The sequence below is a fragment of the Lithobates pipiens genome, unplaced genomic scaffold, assembly GCF_037356315.1.
Source record: "Lithobates pipiens isolate NorthernLeopardFrog02 unplaced genomic scaffold, aLitPip1_a1.2 Scaffold_18, whole genome shotgun sequence".
Classification (NCBI taxonomy): Eukaryota; Metazoa; Chordata; class Amphibia; order Anura; family Ranidae; genus Lithobates; species Lithobates pipiens.
Genome location: NW_027507758.1, coordinates 394,881,626 through 394,900,109, shown reverse-complemented (window position 1 = coordinate 394,900,109; position 18,484 = coordinate 394,881,626). Strand labels below are relative to the sequence as shown.

General features: G+C 40.3%; 1 protein-coding gene across 3 annotated transcripts in view; it reads right to left on the bottom strand.

Annotated features, from left to right (window-relative positions):
* Positions 1-13,362, bottom strand: part of LOC143988351 (isoaspartyl peptidase/L-asparaginase-like) — an 85,442-nt gene extending 72,080 nt beyond the window's left edge. Inside the window, exon 1 of one of the 3 annotated variants that reach the window (XM_077487864.1) lies at positions 13,259-13,362. Coding sequence is in view for 1 of the 3 variants with exons in the window: in XM_077487862.1 (XP_077343988.1) it covers positions 11,273-11,279 (7 nt within the window). In the remaining 2 variants the exon portion in view is untranslated. Of the gene's footprint in view, positions 1-11,272; positions 11,295-12,672; positions 12,815-13,258 lie in introns of those variants that run through there. The other 2 variants (XM_077487863.1, XM_077487862.1) reach the window with 2 other exon arrangements.
* Positions 13,363-18,484: the final 5,122 nt, after the last annotated feature.

The window sequence follows — 18,484 nt, the reverse complement described above, 5'->3', positions numbered from 1 at the left end:
ATTCAATCTAAAAAGTATTAGAAATATTTTATTATTTAATTATCAAAAACGTCATACACATAAAACAATCACATAGGTACAGCAATTATTTACATAAAACATAGTGTTGCTCGACCCATTATTTTATTTTAAATTATTCTAACTTTGATTTTAACTTAAACACTGAGTGTGAAAAATAGGTCCTTAAGTGGGTAACTAATAGGAAATATTGCAACTTTAATATTTCATATTAGTTAAATGACTCTGCCTCTTAAACAATACTGAAAAGGACTGACCGATATGACATGCAGGTATCCAGAGGTCCACATTATATTGTAAAAAAAAGTCTATTTCTGGACATAAACTCATTTTTTTTATGCACCAAACGTGATACTAACATAACAGGTCTTTGGGGCTAAACAGCAATTTTTTTTTGTAAAAATTTACTTTTTAATTATTTTTTTAAATAAGTACACCTTTTCGTACACTGTTTTGGGACTAAAGCAGCAATGTATTTTGTTAAAGTTAACCCCTTCTTTTTGTAAACAGTACACTGACTTTGGAAAGAAACAGCTTGTGCGACTCAGACAGCAATTTATTAGATTAAAACAGGCCTGTTTTTTAAAGATACAATTGTTTTTTACTATACTGTTTGTATATAAATAAGCATCTCCTGGGACTAAAGAGCAAAATTGAATTGAAGAAACATGACTCTTTTTGTAAATAATTTTTCAGCTCCCGGCACTAAAGCACAAACATATTTCTGCACAATATGCTTCTGTTGTTCCCCCAAAAAAGTGCAGCTTTAGTACAGAAAGTTTGGAAAAATTGCTAGCTCTTGGGACCAGCCACTGGCTTTGAAAAAAACAGAGAACCCTGCGTGGAAAGTTGTTATGTTCATGACAGCTTCCCAGTACAAAATGCCCCCTCTCAGTACTGGCATACACCAATTCAGAGCTGTTCCTAATTATGGCCAGTTTGCTTATTTGCAAATTAATAGTTATTATTTTTTTATTTGTCATGACCATAGATACAGATTGTAAAAGTGGAGGTAATAAGAAGTACCTAAATCTGTGGCACGTATCGGAAAGCTCTGCAAAATTGTTGCAAAGCTTTCCTGAATTAGGTGCAGGACGTTTTAAAGGGGCCATACTGCCAAAAAAGGGTTGTAACTGCTTTATTGAATTCCCCCCGTGTTCAAAAATTAAAACGGTAAACCTGATTTGAATCCTTCATCAAAAAAAAGGATAGTGATGTCAGCATAGATAGAGCAATGCTAATGTACAAAGGGAAACTAAAGCTCAGTACACATGTACCAAAAGTCTACTGGTACAGCAGGAACCAGTAAACTTTTAGTACATGTGTACATTTGTCTGCTAAAGAGAAGCTGTTCTAATGACTTAGTTCTGTTGGACAGTCTTGCTAGAAAACTAGCATTTCAGTAATGCTGATCAGTATATTCTGGGGGGTGAGGGAAGTCTCCTCACCAGAATACACTAGCGCTGTGGGAGAGACCACATCACACTTTGTTGTGTTGATGCAGGGATTTGCTAGTTCCCTGCAAAAAACTGAACGTATATATCCAGCCTATATACAGCTGAACATTTAGTAGCAAAAACCACAAAAGACCTCAGAAAATAATGTGTTTTCCCCAATGCTCCCTTTTAGAGTGTTTATATGGCTGGTTGCCTTATTCTTACGAGAGGAAACAGCACAGCATTCTTCTCTCCAGTGGTAACTCTGTAGTCAAGCTTCTCCACAGCTAGGTTGAAATTCCTCTCCAGTGAAATGGGGTAGGTTGGGGGTGTTACAGTGTGCTACATAGCTGTGAAGGAGAGAAGAAGCAGAATAGCTACAACAGTGTATATTTCCCTTCCCCTTCACTCGGGTATAGGAGGGTAAATGACAGGTGAGCTCTGTGTTTGAAATTGTGCTTGCACAGTGTATTTGTCAGAACCAGGATCACCTGCTGGTGGCACTGTGCTTCCCAGAGCAGAAGGTTGTAGTTCTGGTGTCCACCAGTGGTTGCCTTCCAGCAGATCCCAGTAATCAGTTTCCACCTGATGCTGGCTGCGGGTAAGGATATTTAGGTCCTCCCCTTCTACTGCCAGTGCTTTGCTGCTGCCATATACTGTTAGCTAAATGATCCTGAACTTGCTCCTGCCTTGTGCCCTGCTGCCTTTTACCTGTTCCCCCTTGTTCTTGATCCCACTTTTGGTTCCCCCTTCCCATTTGCTCCCTGCAACTCCAGTTTTCAACTGATTTTCTGTGTTACCCATTTTGTATATACTATATCCATGTAGTTAGTTGCTAGATAGACTTTGTTTGTTAGGTTGTTTAGTTGCTGTAGGTATTCTGTCACTGGGTTTTTGGTTCACTAAAATCTTTGTTTGCTGTGTGCTGGTGCTTGAATGGATTTTGATTTACTTTAAAGAAATCTTACTTTACATTAATACAGTCTAGTCCCAGTTTCCTGAGTGTAGCTATGCAGTTTTGACAATCCTGCCGCTGATTCCTGACATAACACTGGAGCAAGAGAGACTAGTAGGGCATGACCTAAATACCCTCCCAGAAGCCAGCATCAGGTGGAAACTGATTATTTGGATCTGTTAGCTGCTGGGAGACACCTGCTGGTGGACACCAGAACTACAACATTCTGCTCTGGAAAGCACAGTGCCACCAGCAGGTGATCTAGGTCCTGACAGTATTAATCAGAGGCGGATGGATATTTTTATTAATACTGTTCTTGTCTATGGATTTTCATGGATAGGTGTAAAAAGTGCTGCTTGTTTTTACAAACAGTCCTGTAATTAATGCATGTTAGCAAGCTTGGTCTAAAGAGAGGGGGTGAGGTTTTTCGTGCACAGCTAGTAGGCGGTGAACATGTTCTGTATCCACAGGACAAAGCGGAGGTTGGCCCATCCCATTGATAGAAGGGGAATGTCTGTCTTTTCATTCTGTATGTGTGCATGCTTTACAAAAAGAACATATAGTGATATAGTGGGGTCATTGAGTGCCTTTCTCCTCCACCTCCCAGGAGCAGAGTAGTGCATTTTCCCCAGCAGCTCATAATGTACCCGTTTCTTCCTCCTCCTCCTCTAAAGATGTTCAAGCTGGCATTGAGGAGTTAGGTGAATTATTTCAGCACAACATCAGTAACCGGATACAGGTAGATGCTTAAAACATCTTATTATGGGATATTGAGGAGTAGAGCACCACCTCTCCCCCCAACTCCAAAATATTCTCCATCAGCATCCATTGCAATATCTGTAGCCTCAAGTGATAGGGAGGGAAGTCTGAAAAGGGGTTTGAGAGGCTTACTTTATGGCATATCAAGCAGGGAAGAGGTTCAGCATGGGGTCACACGGGCCAAGCGTAGACTTGAACTTCATTGTAAGTCTCCTAACCTCACCCTGCACTTTTTAGAAGCATTATTGGAAAGGATTGTTGAGGACTCTGCTCCTCAGCAAACCCAGTCATATTCAGGGTATGGTTCACTCAATGTCACAAGCCTGTACAATATGTGTGCCTTTTTATTTTGTGAAATAACAAAGTATTGTGTGTGCATTGTGAGTACATGTGTATTGTGAGTACCTGTGTATTGTGAGTATCTGAGTAGTGTGTGTGTGTATTGTGAGTACCTAAGTATGGTGAGTGACTGGCTGTGAGTGCACGTGGACTGTGAGTACATGAGGGCTGTGAGTGCACGTGGACTGTGAGTGCACGAGTGCAGTGAGTACATGAGTGCTGTGAGTGCACATGGACTGTGAGCGCACATGGGCTGTGAGTACATGAGTGCTGTGAGTGCATGTGGGTTGTAAGTGCACGTGGGCTGTGAGTGTACATGGACTGTGAGTGCACGTGTTTTGCGAGTACCTGTGTATTGTCTTGTTGAGAACCTGTGTATTGTTGAGTATTAGAGTCAGGAAGCTAGTTGTTAGTTCATTTGGACAGAGTATAACATCTAATCCCCATTAAATTCGTGGGTATGATGCCCGGCGGGTGTGGAGATGCGACTCGTTGTACATCTTGTGGCATGTATGCATTCCTTGATCATCTGATCGAGGGCGAATACTGCTGTGCAAAATGTAAGCAAATTGTTTACCTGAAAGCCCAGGTTCTGAATCTATGGGAAGCAACTGTCAACACTGAGAAGTCAATCCATACTAAAGGAGAGTTGACAGGGGCCAGCACAGAGGTGGTGGAGATAAAGAGGTGCAGGCACCAAAGCAGAGCAGATGGGTGACAGTCTGGAAGGATGAGGGGAAAGAGTCAGGGAGGCCGTTTCTGGGCTGGAGCATCCCAATAAGTACGCCCCGTTGAGTGACATTGGTGAAACCAGTCAGGGATCAGCACTGCTGGAGCTGAGTGACTCCCCTAGCTGCCAAGGGAATAACTCCTCCAGTAAGGGTGGGAGTAAAGAAAAGGGAAAGGAAAGACATGCTGGTGGTAGATAATAACACTAAAGGAGCAAGGGGGAGGTGGAATCCTTATGGGTAAAGCTGCACTGGGAGTAAACTAAGGGGAAAGTAATACAGGGAGTATGCTATAGGCCCCCTAACCAGAAGGAGAAAGTGGAGACGGACCTCCTATCATAATCTGGAGTAGCGGCAAGAATGGGGAGTGTCATTTTAATGGGGGATTTTAATTATCCAGACATAGACATGGGTGGAAGGAACTGTATATTCATCTAAGGCTCGCCAGTTCCTAATGTCTTGCAGTACAATTTCATGGGTCAGTTGGTAAATGCACCAACTAGAAACAAAGCATTACTAGACCTACCAATTACCAACAATACAGACCCAATCACGGATGTGGAAATGAGGGGCAAATTAGGAAACAGCAATCACAGGTCAATTAGTTTTAGTATAAATCACACAAATAGGAAACATAGGGGGAATACAAAGACACTGAATTTCAAAAGAGCCAACTTCCCTAAACTATGATCCTTGCTAGAATATACTAATTGGGATAAAATCTTCGGAACAAAGAGCATGGAGGAAAAATGGGTATGCTTTAATAGCATATTAAATAAGGGCATTAGTAAGTGCATCACAATGGGAAATAAATGTAAAAGATCTAATAAAAGTCCTGGGTGGCTATACGCATATAAAAGCAAAGGAGAAGGCCTTCAAAAAATACAAGGCTAAAGGATCATCATCAGCATTCCACAACTGTACAAAAGATGCAACAAGAAATGTAAGGGTGCAATCAGGACAGCTAATATAGAACATGAAAGGCACATAGCAGAGGAGAGTAAAACGAATCCCAAGAAATTCTTTAAGTACATAAATAGTAAGAAAGGGAGGTCAGATCATATTGGTCCCATAAAGAATGATGAAGGGAATCTGGTTACTAAAAGGTGGCAAAGATATTACATTTATTCTTCCCTTCAGTCTTCACAAGGGAAACGAGTAGGGGGCTTCAGTAACCAAAACTGCAATGTTTATCCTCATGACACATCACTGGAAGCACCCTCATGGCTAACGGAGTACAGAATTAGAAATAGACTTGAAAAACGTAACATTAATAAGTCACCGGGACCAGCTTGCACCCAGGGATCCCTAAGGAGCTCAGTCAAGTAATTGCGAGAACATTGTTTCTAATTTCTAATTTTTACAAACAGTCTACTGACTGGAATGGTACCAGCTGATTGGAGAAATGCCAATGTAGCACCAATATTTAAAAAAGGGCCAAGATGCATCCCTTGGAATTACAGACCAGTTAGCCTAACATCAAGTGTATGCAAGCTCTTGGAGGACATGATAAGGAACTTTATACAAGATTATAGTAATTACAACGGTATTATTAACAGTAATCGGCATGGATTCATGAAGAATCGTTTTTCCAAACCAAACTATTAACCTTCTATGAGGAGGTGAGGTGCCATTTAGATAAAGGAAGGCCCGTAGATGTGGTGTATCTGGATTTTGCAAAAGCATTTGGTACAGTTCCCCATAAACGTTTACTGTACAAAGTAAGGTCCGTTGGCATGGACCATAGGGTAATTACATGGATTGAAAAGTGGCTACAGGGGCGAGTTCAGAGGGGAGTACTCAAATGGTCCAGGGTGGAAAGTGGGGCCCCCCAGGGTTCTGTCCTGGGACCAATCCACTTAATTTATTCATAAACGAACTGGAGGATTTTATAAACAGCTCAATCTCTGTATTTGCGCTACTAAGCTAAGCAGTAAATTATAAGTAAGCAGGTAAACACTGCCTTCCACTAGTTCTTTATCACCTCAAGTCCAGACACTTTCACCCCCTTCCAGTCTCATACTTTTGAATGACAACTACTCATGCAACACTGTACCCTAATACAATTGTTATCATTTTTTTTAAAGAGATGTAATCACCACTGGGTTTTTATTTTTTCATAAATAAGCAAAAAAAAAAAAAAAGTTTCTGTTTTCAATATATATTGTTAAATTTCTTGGGTTAAAATGAGCCAAATCAGTGTATAATATTTAGTCTGTGTGAAAGTTATAGTCTGTATGTTTGAAAATTGATCAGTCCTGATGTACAGTACTAATACATTTTCTGAGGCCAGGACAGTACAAATGACCTCTTTTTGAAAAATAGACAGTCCAAGGTATTTAGTAAGAGGCATGATGAGTTTTTTAACTTTTTTTTCACAGAGTTATCATTTAAAAAAAATTATTTCTTACAAACAGTATGAGCATAATTACAATTACACTCCCAAAACACATTCTGCTATGCCTCCTGAGTATGGGGATACCACATGTGTTATACTTTTTCACAACTTGCTCTCTGCATAGAGGGTTCCAGAAACCATGGAATACCTTCAGGCATTGCAGGGGCATAAATTACATACCTAATTTCCTAACCACCTATCACAATTGTGTAGGCCCTGAAGCACCAAGACAGTGGAAACACCCACAAAATTACCACATTTTGAAAAGAAAACACTTCAAAGTGTTTTATGAAAGGCATAGTGAGTCACATTTTTTGCCACAAAAATCATTTTTTTTTTACACAAAGTTGTAAATTAATAGAATATTTCTAACACACATCATAGGCATACTTAGAAATACAGCCCAAAACACATTCTGCTACTCCTCCTAAGTGTAGCAATACCACATGCATTTTTTCACAGCCTACTCGCACAGAGGCGCCCAAAATCCAGCCTCACATTGGTCAAGCTGCACCTTGACTGCCTGTTTTAAGGCCACTGGTACATTGCCTGGTACACATTGGACTGGAGGAACACTTGCGTCAAGGTCTAAATTAACTTCCCCTGGAACATATTCTTCCGGCCCAGTAAAAACATCACTAAATTCCTGTAATAGCTGTTATTTTGTCAAATGCCTTTTGAATTGATTGTCCATCACATTGAGCTCTGTGGCGATGGAGAAATGAATCAGCCCTAGACGCTCACAGGTTGAGCCGGATAACAGTGGCTTTTGGCAGGCTTCCACAATTTCAAATTCTAGCTTGTGTGTCAGTCCATGAATGATACATTCAGTCCTAAGGAGTCCTAAAGATTTCATAATCTCATCTGAGTATAACTTCACTTTGGTGTCACTTGACATTAGACGTGCTTCAGGTGCTAACATCATGTTGTCTCTCAAGCACATTATATCAAGCTGGCAGGATTGAGCGGTGTATGGTGGTGTATGGCTTTTCCTCACATGCAGATGTGTCCTCCATGGTGTGTATTTTCCTATTGATGGCTGTTTCTTACTTGACAAATGTTAGGAAAATGATTTGCTCTTCCACAGGACCTACAAGACTACCCAGAAGCAAGACTTCTTTAGTTCTTCTTTGCACAGTCCTGCAATATTTGCATGCTATAGGGATGGCAACATTTGTGCTGGATGGGCAGCGTTGTTGCTGCTGTTTTCTCATGTGGTGTCGCTGCATTGCAATGTTTATGCTGTCAGTCTGCTATCTCTCCTGTTCCATCATAACTTTCAAATGTCTGTCAGTGAGCTCTGCTGTATGGCACATTTCAATGACTGGGTTTAAGGTTAAGTCATACTGTCTTAGAAGATGCCTGCGTGTGCTCTCACAAGCTATACCAAGAGGAATTTTGTCTCTTATGAATGTATCTTTTAGCGTACCATATTCACAAGTTCCCACCTTTTTTCTCAAGCGTATAACAAACTGATCAAGAGATTCTCTCTCTTCTTGTTTGTAGCATCCAAAAACATATCTTTCATAAATTTTCATGAATGATTTTTAGTAGGTTTGGAATAAGCTTCCAGTGCATCTATAATGGCTGCAACATTCTCTTGCTGCTCTGCCGTGAGGTTCAGATTATGCCTATACACATGCCTGCATTCTCTGCCCATGACACTTCTCAGAGTTGCTGCCTACACCGTTGCAGGTTTCTCATTCAACCCTGTGGCCAGGCAAAAATCCTAAAACTCAGCTCTGAATAATTTCCAGTTGTTGCTCTAATCCCCACTGATTGTCATCCTCTCTGGGGGAAGAATATCATTTATGGCAGCCATATAGTCGCTAAGTCTCAAAATTCTCAAATATCAGAAAATGCACGTAACTCACACAACAGAGCTATATCTCAAATCTGCTGCATTTCAAACAAGAGGCTCAGTCCCGATTCCAGTCCCTTCTGACACCATGCTTCAAGTATAGAAATTAAGACACTGCAAGCTGTTAGTTTGAGGAGTCATGTTGAACTGTATTTGTATAGTAACTCCATAACAAGCACTGGTCACTTTTAAATACATTTGATATAACAGCAGTGGTAATGCATTTGAGCCAGCAGCTAGATAAGGGGGGTGTCTTAATCATAGGAGTTGTTTGCATAATAATTTTTTGTATATGCATTTTGTTGATCCCTTGCACAATGTGGGAAAAATATAGCGTTATATTTATTTATTCACACATCAGTGCAGGTCAAGTCCATTTTTTTTATATTATACTGTGCAATGAGTCTGTAAAAAACTTCAAGCTGTTGCCTGAAATAGTAAACACTATTTTTTTAAATTCATCGCAAAAACTGCCTTGTCTCTTCCTCTTACATTGCAGTCCGATCAATTGGCTTGCATATTCTGATACTGAACTGCATGTGTGGCTATTGTATCTGAAATATTGCACTTTAATTTTTTTTTTTATTCCAGGATCAATCTGTCTCATCTGTGGAATGTGAGTTTATGAATTTGAAGTGCTTTAGTGCACTCTGTTTTGTCAATATGTTAATCTATTAAGACAATACACTCTGGTAATGTGTAAAAAAAAAGATCAACTTCAAGGGCTTTTCTAAAGCTTTAAGGATCTGTTGTGACTGCTATTATCACCACTCAATTGGGACCTATTACAGCTAAATAAAAATAATCAGTTGCTGCAGCCAAGGCGGCTAATTAAGCGGAAACCAGGAAAGTGCCACTAAAGTGTAGTAGATTGTAATATGTTTATTATGCCCCCATAATGGGCTACTCACATGATAAAAGACATGAACAGGCTCATCTGAGATGCGGTGGTGCTGGGTGTTGTGTCCTTTATCTTTCTGCAATGCTTTGGCGGCCAGGAGATGGCCTGCTGGTGCCGGGAATTGAAGGAGGAGTTCTGCTGGGGGAACACAGTGTCCAAGTGGAACACAGCGTGGCTCACGGTGTAGCATAAGCGACTTGGGTGGCAATGACTTCACGGGTCCCAGGATTCAATGTAGCGTGCTTCGCAGCATGCTCCATGCTACCTTGGAGCATGCGCATTCCTTTTTAAAGCCCTGCTAAGACTGCTATCTAAAATGCTCTTTTTTTCTAAATTGAAATTATTCTGTTAAGGGTACTGCTGCTACTGTATCTCATAGTTTCATAGTTAGTAAGGTTTAATAAAGACACTAGTCCATCCAGTTCAACCTGAGTGAGTGTCTACAATAGACCCTATCCCTGTACATTGCACACTCATATTGGTCCCTACCCTCAAGGCGCCCACAATTCAAGGTCTCCATTTATATACTAGGGCCAATTTTGGACAGAAGCTAATTAACCTACCTGCATGTGTTTGGATTGTGGGAGGAAACCGGAGTACCCGGAGAAAACCTACGCAGGCACAGGGAGAACATGCAAACTCCAGGCAGGTAGTGTCGTGGTTGGGATTTGAACCAGCAATCCTTCTTACTGCTAGGTGAGAGTGCTAACCACTACACCACTGTGCCGCTAAGGCAGGCAAACATGTAAAAGTTAATGACTCAATTACTAATTCAAATTATGTTATGCCAAAATACAGTGTTGACCTGCATCTGACTTCAGCAGCAGCTTGCAAAATGACTTCTGTATAGAAGTCAATGCAAGTCACCTGAAGTCGCCCGAAAGCAGTACAGGAACCTTTTTCTAAGTCGGAGCGACTTGTGTCGCTCCTTTTAGAACAGTTCCATTGTACAGAATGGGACGCGACTTGTCAGGCGGCTAAGTTGCCTGACGAGTCGCCCCTGTGTAAACCGGCTCTCAAGGCATCTTTCAAGCATTTCATTGGAAATAATTGTGTTTTTCTAATGTCACCCTCAAAGGAGGACCCTCTCCCCACTATATGGTGTTTTGTCTTTATTTTTTGCATTGCAAATTTCCCCTATGGCAGTGCCCAGCTCCCCATGCTCTTTCACAATCTTGTACCTATTAGAAGTGAAAATAGGCAAAACTCATTTTCAAGATTTGTTTTATATAGATTTCATTGGGGTTCAGATTTCAATTTGCAATTGTTGGACTTTGTGATGGGTTAAAAAAACACCCCAGGAGCCAAACCCAGACTGATTCGTTCATCACCAGAAAAAAGCACCACCAGTTCAAACTTGGTGAATCGTTTTAATTATTGCAAGTATTAAAGGTGAATTGGAGATCACCTGAACATAAATAGAAATCCTTTGACAAGTTTGCCTACAGGTAACCTATATAAAGAAAAAAAATACTTTTATATGTGGTTTTTCTTTCATCACCTTATACTGTTTTGATTGAGATTAGTGGCTTATTACTAGTTATTATCTTGTAGAAGATAAGACCTTTGAGCCTTGTTTCTGTTTTGTTACTTTTTACAGCAGGTTGAGCAAAGATCATTTCTGTAACCCTCTTATTTATACAGATTAAAGTTAAGAGTTTTTAGGATTCTTTATGTTGTATTATACTTGTATTAATTACATTTTCCTCTAATCCAGAATAGATAGTATAGATATATGTAAAAACTATTGTAATATTTCATCTGTTAGACTGATCTACTTTACCAGCCGTTCAGTGTTCTCTGCCCCTCTCTGCCAATCCCTCCGCAGATTTCCACTCACTCAACTAATAAAATTCAAAGTACTAACAATAACTTACAAGCCATCCACAACTCTGCCCACAGCTACATCATTAGCCTGATCTTAAAATATGAACCAAGCCACTCTCTTCGGTCCTCCAAAGACCTCCAGCTCTCTAGCTCCCTTGCCACCTCATCCCATGCTCGCTTCCAGGATTTCTCCAGAGCTTCTTCCACCCTTGAGAACTCCCTACCCCAATCCGTCTGACTGTTTCCTAATCTATCCATCTTTAGACAATCCCTGAAAACCCATTTCTGCTTGCCAATCAGTGCACGACTATGTACATCAGCACAATGGCACGGCTGCGCAAATGGGCTTACCTCTTTGTCCCCTTTAAGACGTGGTTTAGTTGGCACATGCATGCCCCCCGCATACTCCGTGAGTGTGCCCAAGGGTCCCGCAGACTCGATGTCGGCCGGGGGTCCGCAATCATGACACGGAGCGGTAGAACGGGAAGATGCCTATATAAACAAGGCATTTCCCTATTCTGCCTAGCAACATGACAGGGATCTACTGCTTTCTGTCATCGGGAGCAGTGATCTCTGTCATGTTGTAGTGAGCCCATCACCCCCACAGTTAGAATCACTCCCTAGGACACACTTAACCCCTTGATTGTCCCCAAGTGTTTAACCCCTTTCCTGCCAGTGTCATGTACACAGTAATCAGTGCATTATTATAAATCGCTGTATAAATGTCACTGGTCCCAAAATAGTGTCAAAGGTGTCCGTCGCCGTGTCGCAGTCATGATAAAAATCGCAGATCACCGCCATTACTAATAAAAAAATTTATAATACAAATGCCATAAATCTATACCCTATTTTGTAGACACTATAACTTTTGGGCAAACCAATCAATATACGCTTATTGCGATTTTTTTTTACCAAAAATATGTAGAAGAATACATATCGGCCTAAACTGAGAAAGAAATTAGTTTTTTTATATATTTTTTGGGGATATTTATAATAGCAAAAAGTTAAAAATTGTCGCTCTTTTTTTGTTTATAGCTCAAAAAATAAAAAACGCAGAGGTGATTAAATGCCACCAAAAGAAAGCTCTATTCATGGGAAAAAAAGAACGTCAAATTTGTTTCGGTGCAACGTTGCATGACCGCGCCATTGTCAGTTAAAATGGCGTGGTGCCGTATCGCAAAAAGTTTCTCTGATCAGGAAGAGGGTACATTTTTCAGGGGCTGAAGTGGTTAAAGATTCATATCCTGCATTTAATAAACTGTTTTTTACTTTCTCCATCAGCTCCATTAGTAAAGAGCTGTGCAAACTGTTGGTGCTATACAAATCCTGTATAAAAATAATAATCAGTACTTTTCTATAGCAACTGCAGTTTGTTTCAGGAACCTCATAAATAATTTGCTAATACCTCATGCTATGTATAATGCCTGATATAGTAGTAAAAGTAACTTACCTGCAGCTTCTTAGAATATTATTGTAGGATTCATTCAAAACATTTCTCCAACATCTTTCCAACAGTTACACAATGTTGCTGTTACACTAAAACATTACGCCGTGTGCATTTTTCTCGAAATCAGTCAAAACTGTTAATTATTGACTGTCAGCTTTATGTTTATCTGGCATTCCTATCGGGTTTACTTAAAGGGCTACAAGCCATATAAAACACCATTGTAAAATGAAAAATTAAAATTGTAAAATCGTTTTTTTCTGTGTAGCACAATTGTGTGTTACCCTGAGTTTTAGGTCTATTTATCCTTACCCTTCACCCTATCTTTAGAAAAATGCCACACTTTACAACTATTTTTCATTCACACTAGAGGTAACATATCAGCCATTATTCTGGGCATTAGGTATGGTGGTAGCAGAAATGCTCATGTAATAATGCAAACAGCCCCAAGGCCATCAGGTGACATTGGTTTAGTAAAGTTAGTAATGGCTTCCAGGAATACACACATACACACACACTTTAAACATTATAATACAGCTATCACACAATGTTATTATAATAAGAAACATAAAATGATGTAAGCACTTTTTACCGCAATGTTATCTAGTTTAGCACACTTGCAATTCCTGGATCCTCTTCCTACAGCAACCGGCTTAATGCACACGTGTTACAAACAGCATACTAAAATAGAAATGGAATTATAAGTACGTAATACTATAGCTAAAGTTCAAAGAGTTCAGTGTGAGCAGTATACAAATTATTTCTCATGCAGAATGCCTGAATGTTTTCAATTAATCACAGTAAGACAGTATTATAGTAAATCTATGGTAAAAAGCTTTACATTTGAACCATTAATAAGCAGATACTTAAAGTTTTTGTTTACATGATGATTTTAAATATAATTTTATTTCTAAGTATCTAATTTAGGAATTATTATAAAAGCATTTTCTATTTCTTAAAGAAGAGTTTTCATAAATTCTAGACTCAGACTGTAAGCCCACGTACACACGGTCGGAGATTTTGCCAACCAAATCCGTCGGATTTTGCCCGTCGGATTTAGTCCGACGGATTGTGTCCGAAACTGTTGCATACACACGGTCGGGCCAAGCTGGCGAAAAATCAGATCTTTCAGAACGGGATGACGTAATTTCGTTACGATGGGACTACATTCAGGCTAGTAGCCAATAGCTTTGATGTAGGAATTTGATCTGAGCATGCATGGCACTTGGTCCGATGAAAATGCTCTACACATGATCGGATTAGGTCCGTCCGGCCCAGTTGGTCGGGAAATCTTTCCAACATGTTGGAAATTTGGATCGGATGGAGATTCGGACAGAATCAGTCCGATGCATACCACACACAGTCGGATTATCTGACGACGCGGTCCGATAAGACTCATTCCGACAGATTCTCCGACCGTGTGTACAAGGGCTAAGTGGGCCATGATCTGTTTTGCACAGATTGATTTGAATACTAACACAGATATGCTCAGACACTACAATGCGCTATGCTTTAGCACTGTTGTTACCTTAGAAAAAATTTAGGTCAGTACACATTCCCTACAACTTCCCTATCATCCTTTCTAGGAGACCCTCAATATAACCTTGCACCCACAGAACATGAAAATTATACGAAGATAAAACACTTCTACGAAAAATACTATTCACTCACTCTACTTATCCCCTTTTCACAATTCAAACAGATTTGTATTTCTTCCCCACGGGACAAAGGATTAATATCCAAAATATATAAAAATCTAAACAAATTCAATTTGCCTGAAAAATCACACCCCATGCTACAATGAGAATCAGACCTAAATGTTTCATTCTCCCCTGAACAATAGGATGCAATTTTTGTAAACCTACACAAATGCACCAAAACTACCACCATCATAGAATCTGCCACCAAACTGCTTTATAGGTGGTATCTCACCCCTGCCAAACTCAACTCATTCTACCCATCAACATCCCCACTATGTTTCAGGGGCTGCCCTATACATGGGACACTACTACACACATTTTAGGATTGCTCCCATCTAAAAAAACATTTGGCACAATGCAAGTCTCATGATTGATCGAATTTCAGGCAGAAAGATCCCAATAACACCCCAAATGTGCCTTCTATTCCCCCCCCATACAAGATATTCCAATAGTCAGTTCTAGACAAATCCATACTCTATTTAGCTCTATCCACTGGACCATCGCTTTCAACTGGCGTTCATCCAACGTACCATGGCCTCAGGTTCTTAATCAAATTATCAGAGAGGATACACCACACATTATATGACAACATGCATATATACCAAAAAAATTGACCTTATGGGAAACCTCACTACTGTTATTCTACTTAAGCACATCTACAGATCCTTTCCCACAATTGTTATATAGATTTATATTCTAATATATGTATCTTCTCATTTGATATGCCTTTACTCAGATATTATGTATAATCTAAATGCCTCTCTCACTTGTACATCTTCTACCACTGTTAAAATCTTGTACTATGACCTCTTTCATAATAAAAAAACATTTGTAAACAAATAAAATAAATATATTTAGCTAGAAAAATGATGACTTGTTCAATAATTATTTTACCCGTTGTAACCTCATGGAGATCCATCTTCTACAGTTCCTTGGGTGTGCCATAACTGGAGCCTCAGACACAAATTGTTCTAATACAACAGTCACCTATGGGTGGTAGGGTAACTGAATGAACAGCTGTAACCCACCAAGGCACTGTATAATATAGAGGACCTACTGTTGCTATTCCTTGCAGACTATGAGAATAGGTACCCCCTTGTTTCCTTCATTAGTGGTTTGACACATAGTTCTGAGAATCAGTGAGAGATTTGAAGCCTGAGTCCATGAGTCAGGGAGATCTTTAAAGCATGGGTCTATGGGCCTATTCAAGCTTTAAAGCTTGGGTCCATGAGCAAGTGAAAACTTTGAAACATGGGATCATAAATCTTTGAAACATAGAACAGTGACAGCAGAAAAATGAACAAGAGGTCTGCAGATTTGAAACGTTTTGAGAGGTTTAAAGCTTGGGTCCATAAGTCAGTGAATACTGAGAAACTAGATGCAGTTTATGTATAACTAGACATGAGGTGCCCCAAGATGGCGCCACCTCAGACTACGTCCTATTATGAAATGCATAAGGCGGAGCTTGATACGCACTCACGTTACCTCCGGTTGCAAAGTTACGGCCCGAGGAACGCACGCTGGTCTGGAGCTCATGGTTTGCAACCAGGATATGCCAGCTGCTATACTTGACTGTGTCAAGTTTTGTTTTTGTTCTTAAATACCAAGGAGGAGGTGATCATTCCGGGAACTGCCAGACATTCACTATATGCACTATTCCTGCAGGGGGGTTCAGGTGAGTGGGTAACTGAGGGGGAGCACAGATGTCACTTGATCCACTGCATGCCTGTGGCCAAATCTAGGCACAAGTCATCTTGGCAAAGCACAAAAGTCACTTGAAATCTTGTCACTCATCAGCAACATTTATGAACGAACTTTATAACTTTAATTTCAAATATTTTTTGAATTTTTTGCTTCTTCACTGGACCTTCATCATTTGTTTACTACGGTATATATCTTTTGTTTTTTATTGTTTTATGATTACCTTACTTTTATATTTTTTCACAAATAAGTAACCCCTATTCACGTGGGTTATAAGCTTACCACATATGACTAGAGTAAAAGATTCCTCAGGTTGGGACTTTAAATGGGCCACAAACAGTTTTGTAGAAAAAGTATATACATTTATTTATTTATACATTGATGTCAATCACAACATAGACTACAAAATAGAATAAGAATTAAACATTTCTAATGAAATCAGATAGTATACGTGGATCGGATCATCACTATAATATTGTAAATGTATTTGTATATTTGTTTTGAGGTAAGAAATGAATCACAGGGGAATAACATTAAATAACAAAGGATCACTAATTAACACATTTTCAAAAATCACAGAGAACACTTGTGACAGACTTCTCACTTTTCAATTTGTAAGAGTGATCGCTAGATCGCTCTTCAGGTGACGGAAGTAAATATTACCCTATTGTTGCACATTCACCCGGGAAGAGTGACTCACTGTGGAGGATCACTCTTTGGGTGACGGGCAGCGCCACCGACCTTACATCCATAATATTATTTTCTGGATCCAGTTTATAAAGTGTATTTAAATGCTAATCTGAAGACATTTACCTTTAAAGCATTCTGTATCATGTACAATTTCTATTTGTTTCATAAAATACTGTCCTTACCAGTACTGCTGATCTCCAACCTCTTTGTGGTAATTACTGTCTACATGTACTTGTTCCAACATTGGCTGCACATTATTGTTCTGGACTGGCTTCCTGATGGTGACAACAGTTGATCATGCCGGCACATTGGGGCTGATTTACAAAAGGTTTGGGCCATTAGTTTCGGTGTACGACGATGCGCAATGGCCATTTTCGTATTCACAAAGCATTTGCGCCTGTAATACAGCGCAATTCCCCATTTACTAATAACATGCCGGCGCAAGGGAGGCAGCAATCGGTGCGCCGCTATAGACCTGGAGCACGCATTATTCAACTCAGAATTAAAAGAAGCTGGAAATACCAATATTATGGGGGTGATGTGGGTGATGTGAGGAAGTATAGATATGACTGTCCAAGTAACAAATATGCCCAAAATAAAATGGAAAAGTAACTTTCTCTGAACAAGCTTACTGCGCCTGCAAATACACTTGGATCTCACAAGGTAAATGTATGCACTGCTCACGCACAAGTGGCATTTGCGCATGTTCAAGTGCTCTGGTTCACTGCGTCCGCAAAATTTTAGTAAATATCAAGCCATGTAGATTCATTTGCATAAGTTGAACAGGCGCACCTCTCAACTTGCCTTTTTTTTGTTGCTCTGGTTCACTTCTATGGGATTTTTTATGGCTATTTGCACACAGGTCATGTTAGCATTAAGAAAAAAAAAAAAATTAAGAAAAAATAATGCGAAATTCCATACCAGGCCTTATCCGAGCATGCAACCTGGCAGGCCGCAGGAAAAGGGGTGGCGAAGAGAGAGCGCCCCCCCTCCTGAACCCTACCAGGCCACATGCCCTCAACATTGGTAGGTTGCTTTGGGGAACCCCCCAAAGCACCTTGTCCCCATGTTGATAAGGACATGGGTCTCATCACCACAACCCTGGCTGGTGGTTGTGGGGGTCTGCAGGCGGTGGGCTTATCGGAATCTGGAAGCCCCCTTTAACAAGGGGACCCCCAGATCCTGGCCTCCCCCCTGTGTGAAATGGTAAGGGGGTACCTACCATTTCACCAAAAACGTGACAAAAGTGTTAAAAATGACAAGAGACAAGAGTTTTTGACAAGTCTTTTATTAAAGTCTTCTTCTTTCCATCTTCTTTCTTCTGGTCTTTTTCCTTCTTCTTTCCTTCATCCTTTGGTTTCTTTCTCCTTCTTCTTATTCCTCCATCTTCTTCTTCCTCTAATCCTCTGCTTCTTGCTTTGGTGTTCTTGTCTGACATCTTCCTCCATGGTGTCTCTTCTTCCCCGCTTCGTTCTCGGGCCACTCCGCACAATGGGAGGCTCCCGCTGTGTGACGCTTCTCTTCTTCTGACACGTATATAACGGAACCATGCGTCAGAGGGGGCGGGGTCACCAGGTGGCCCTGCCCTCCATTATATAAGAACTGTCAGAAGAAGAGAAGCATCACACAGTGGGAGCCTCCCATTGCGCGGAGCAGCCCGAGAACGAAACGGGGAAGAAGAGACGCCATGGAGGAAGATGCCGGACGAGAACACTGGAGCAAGAAGC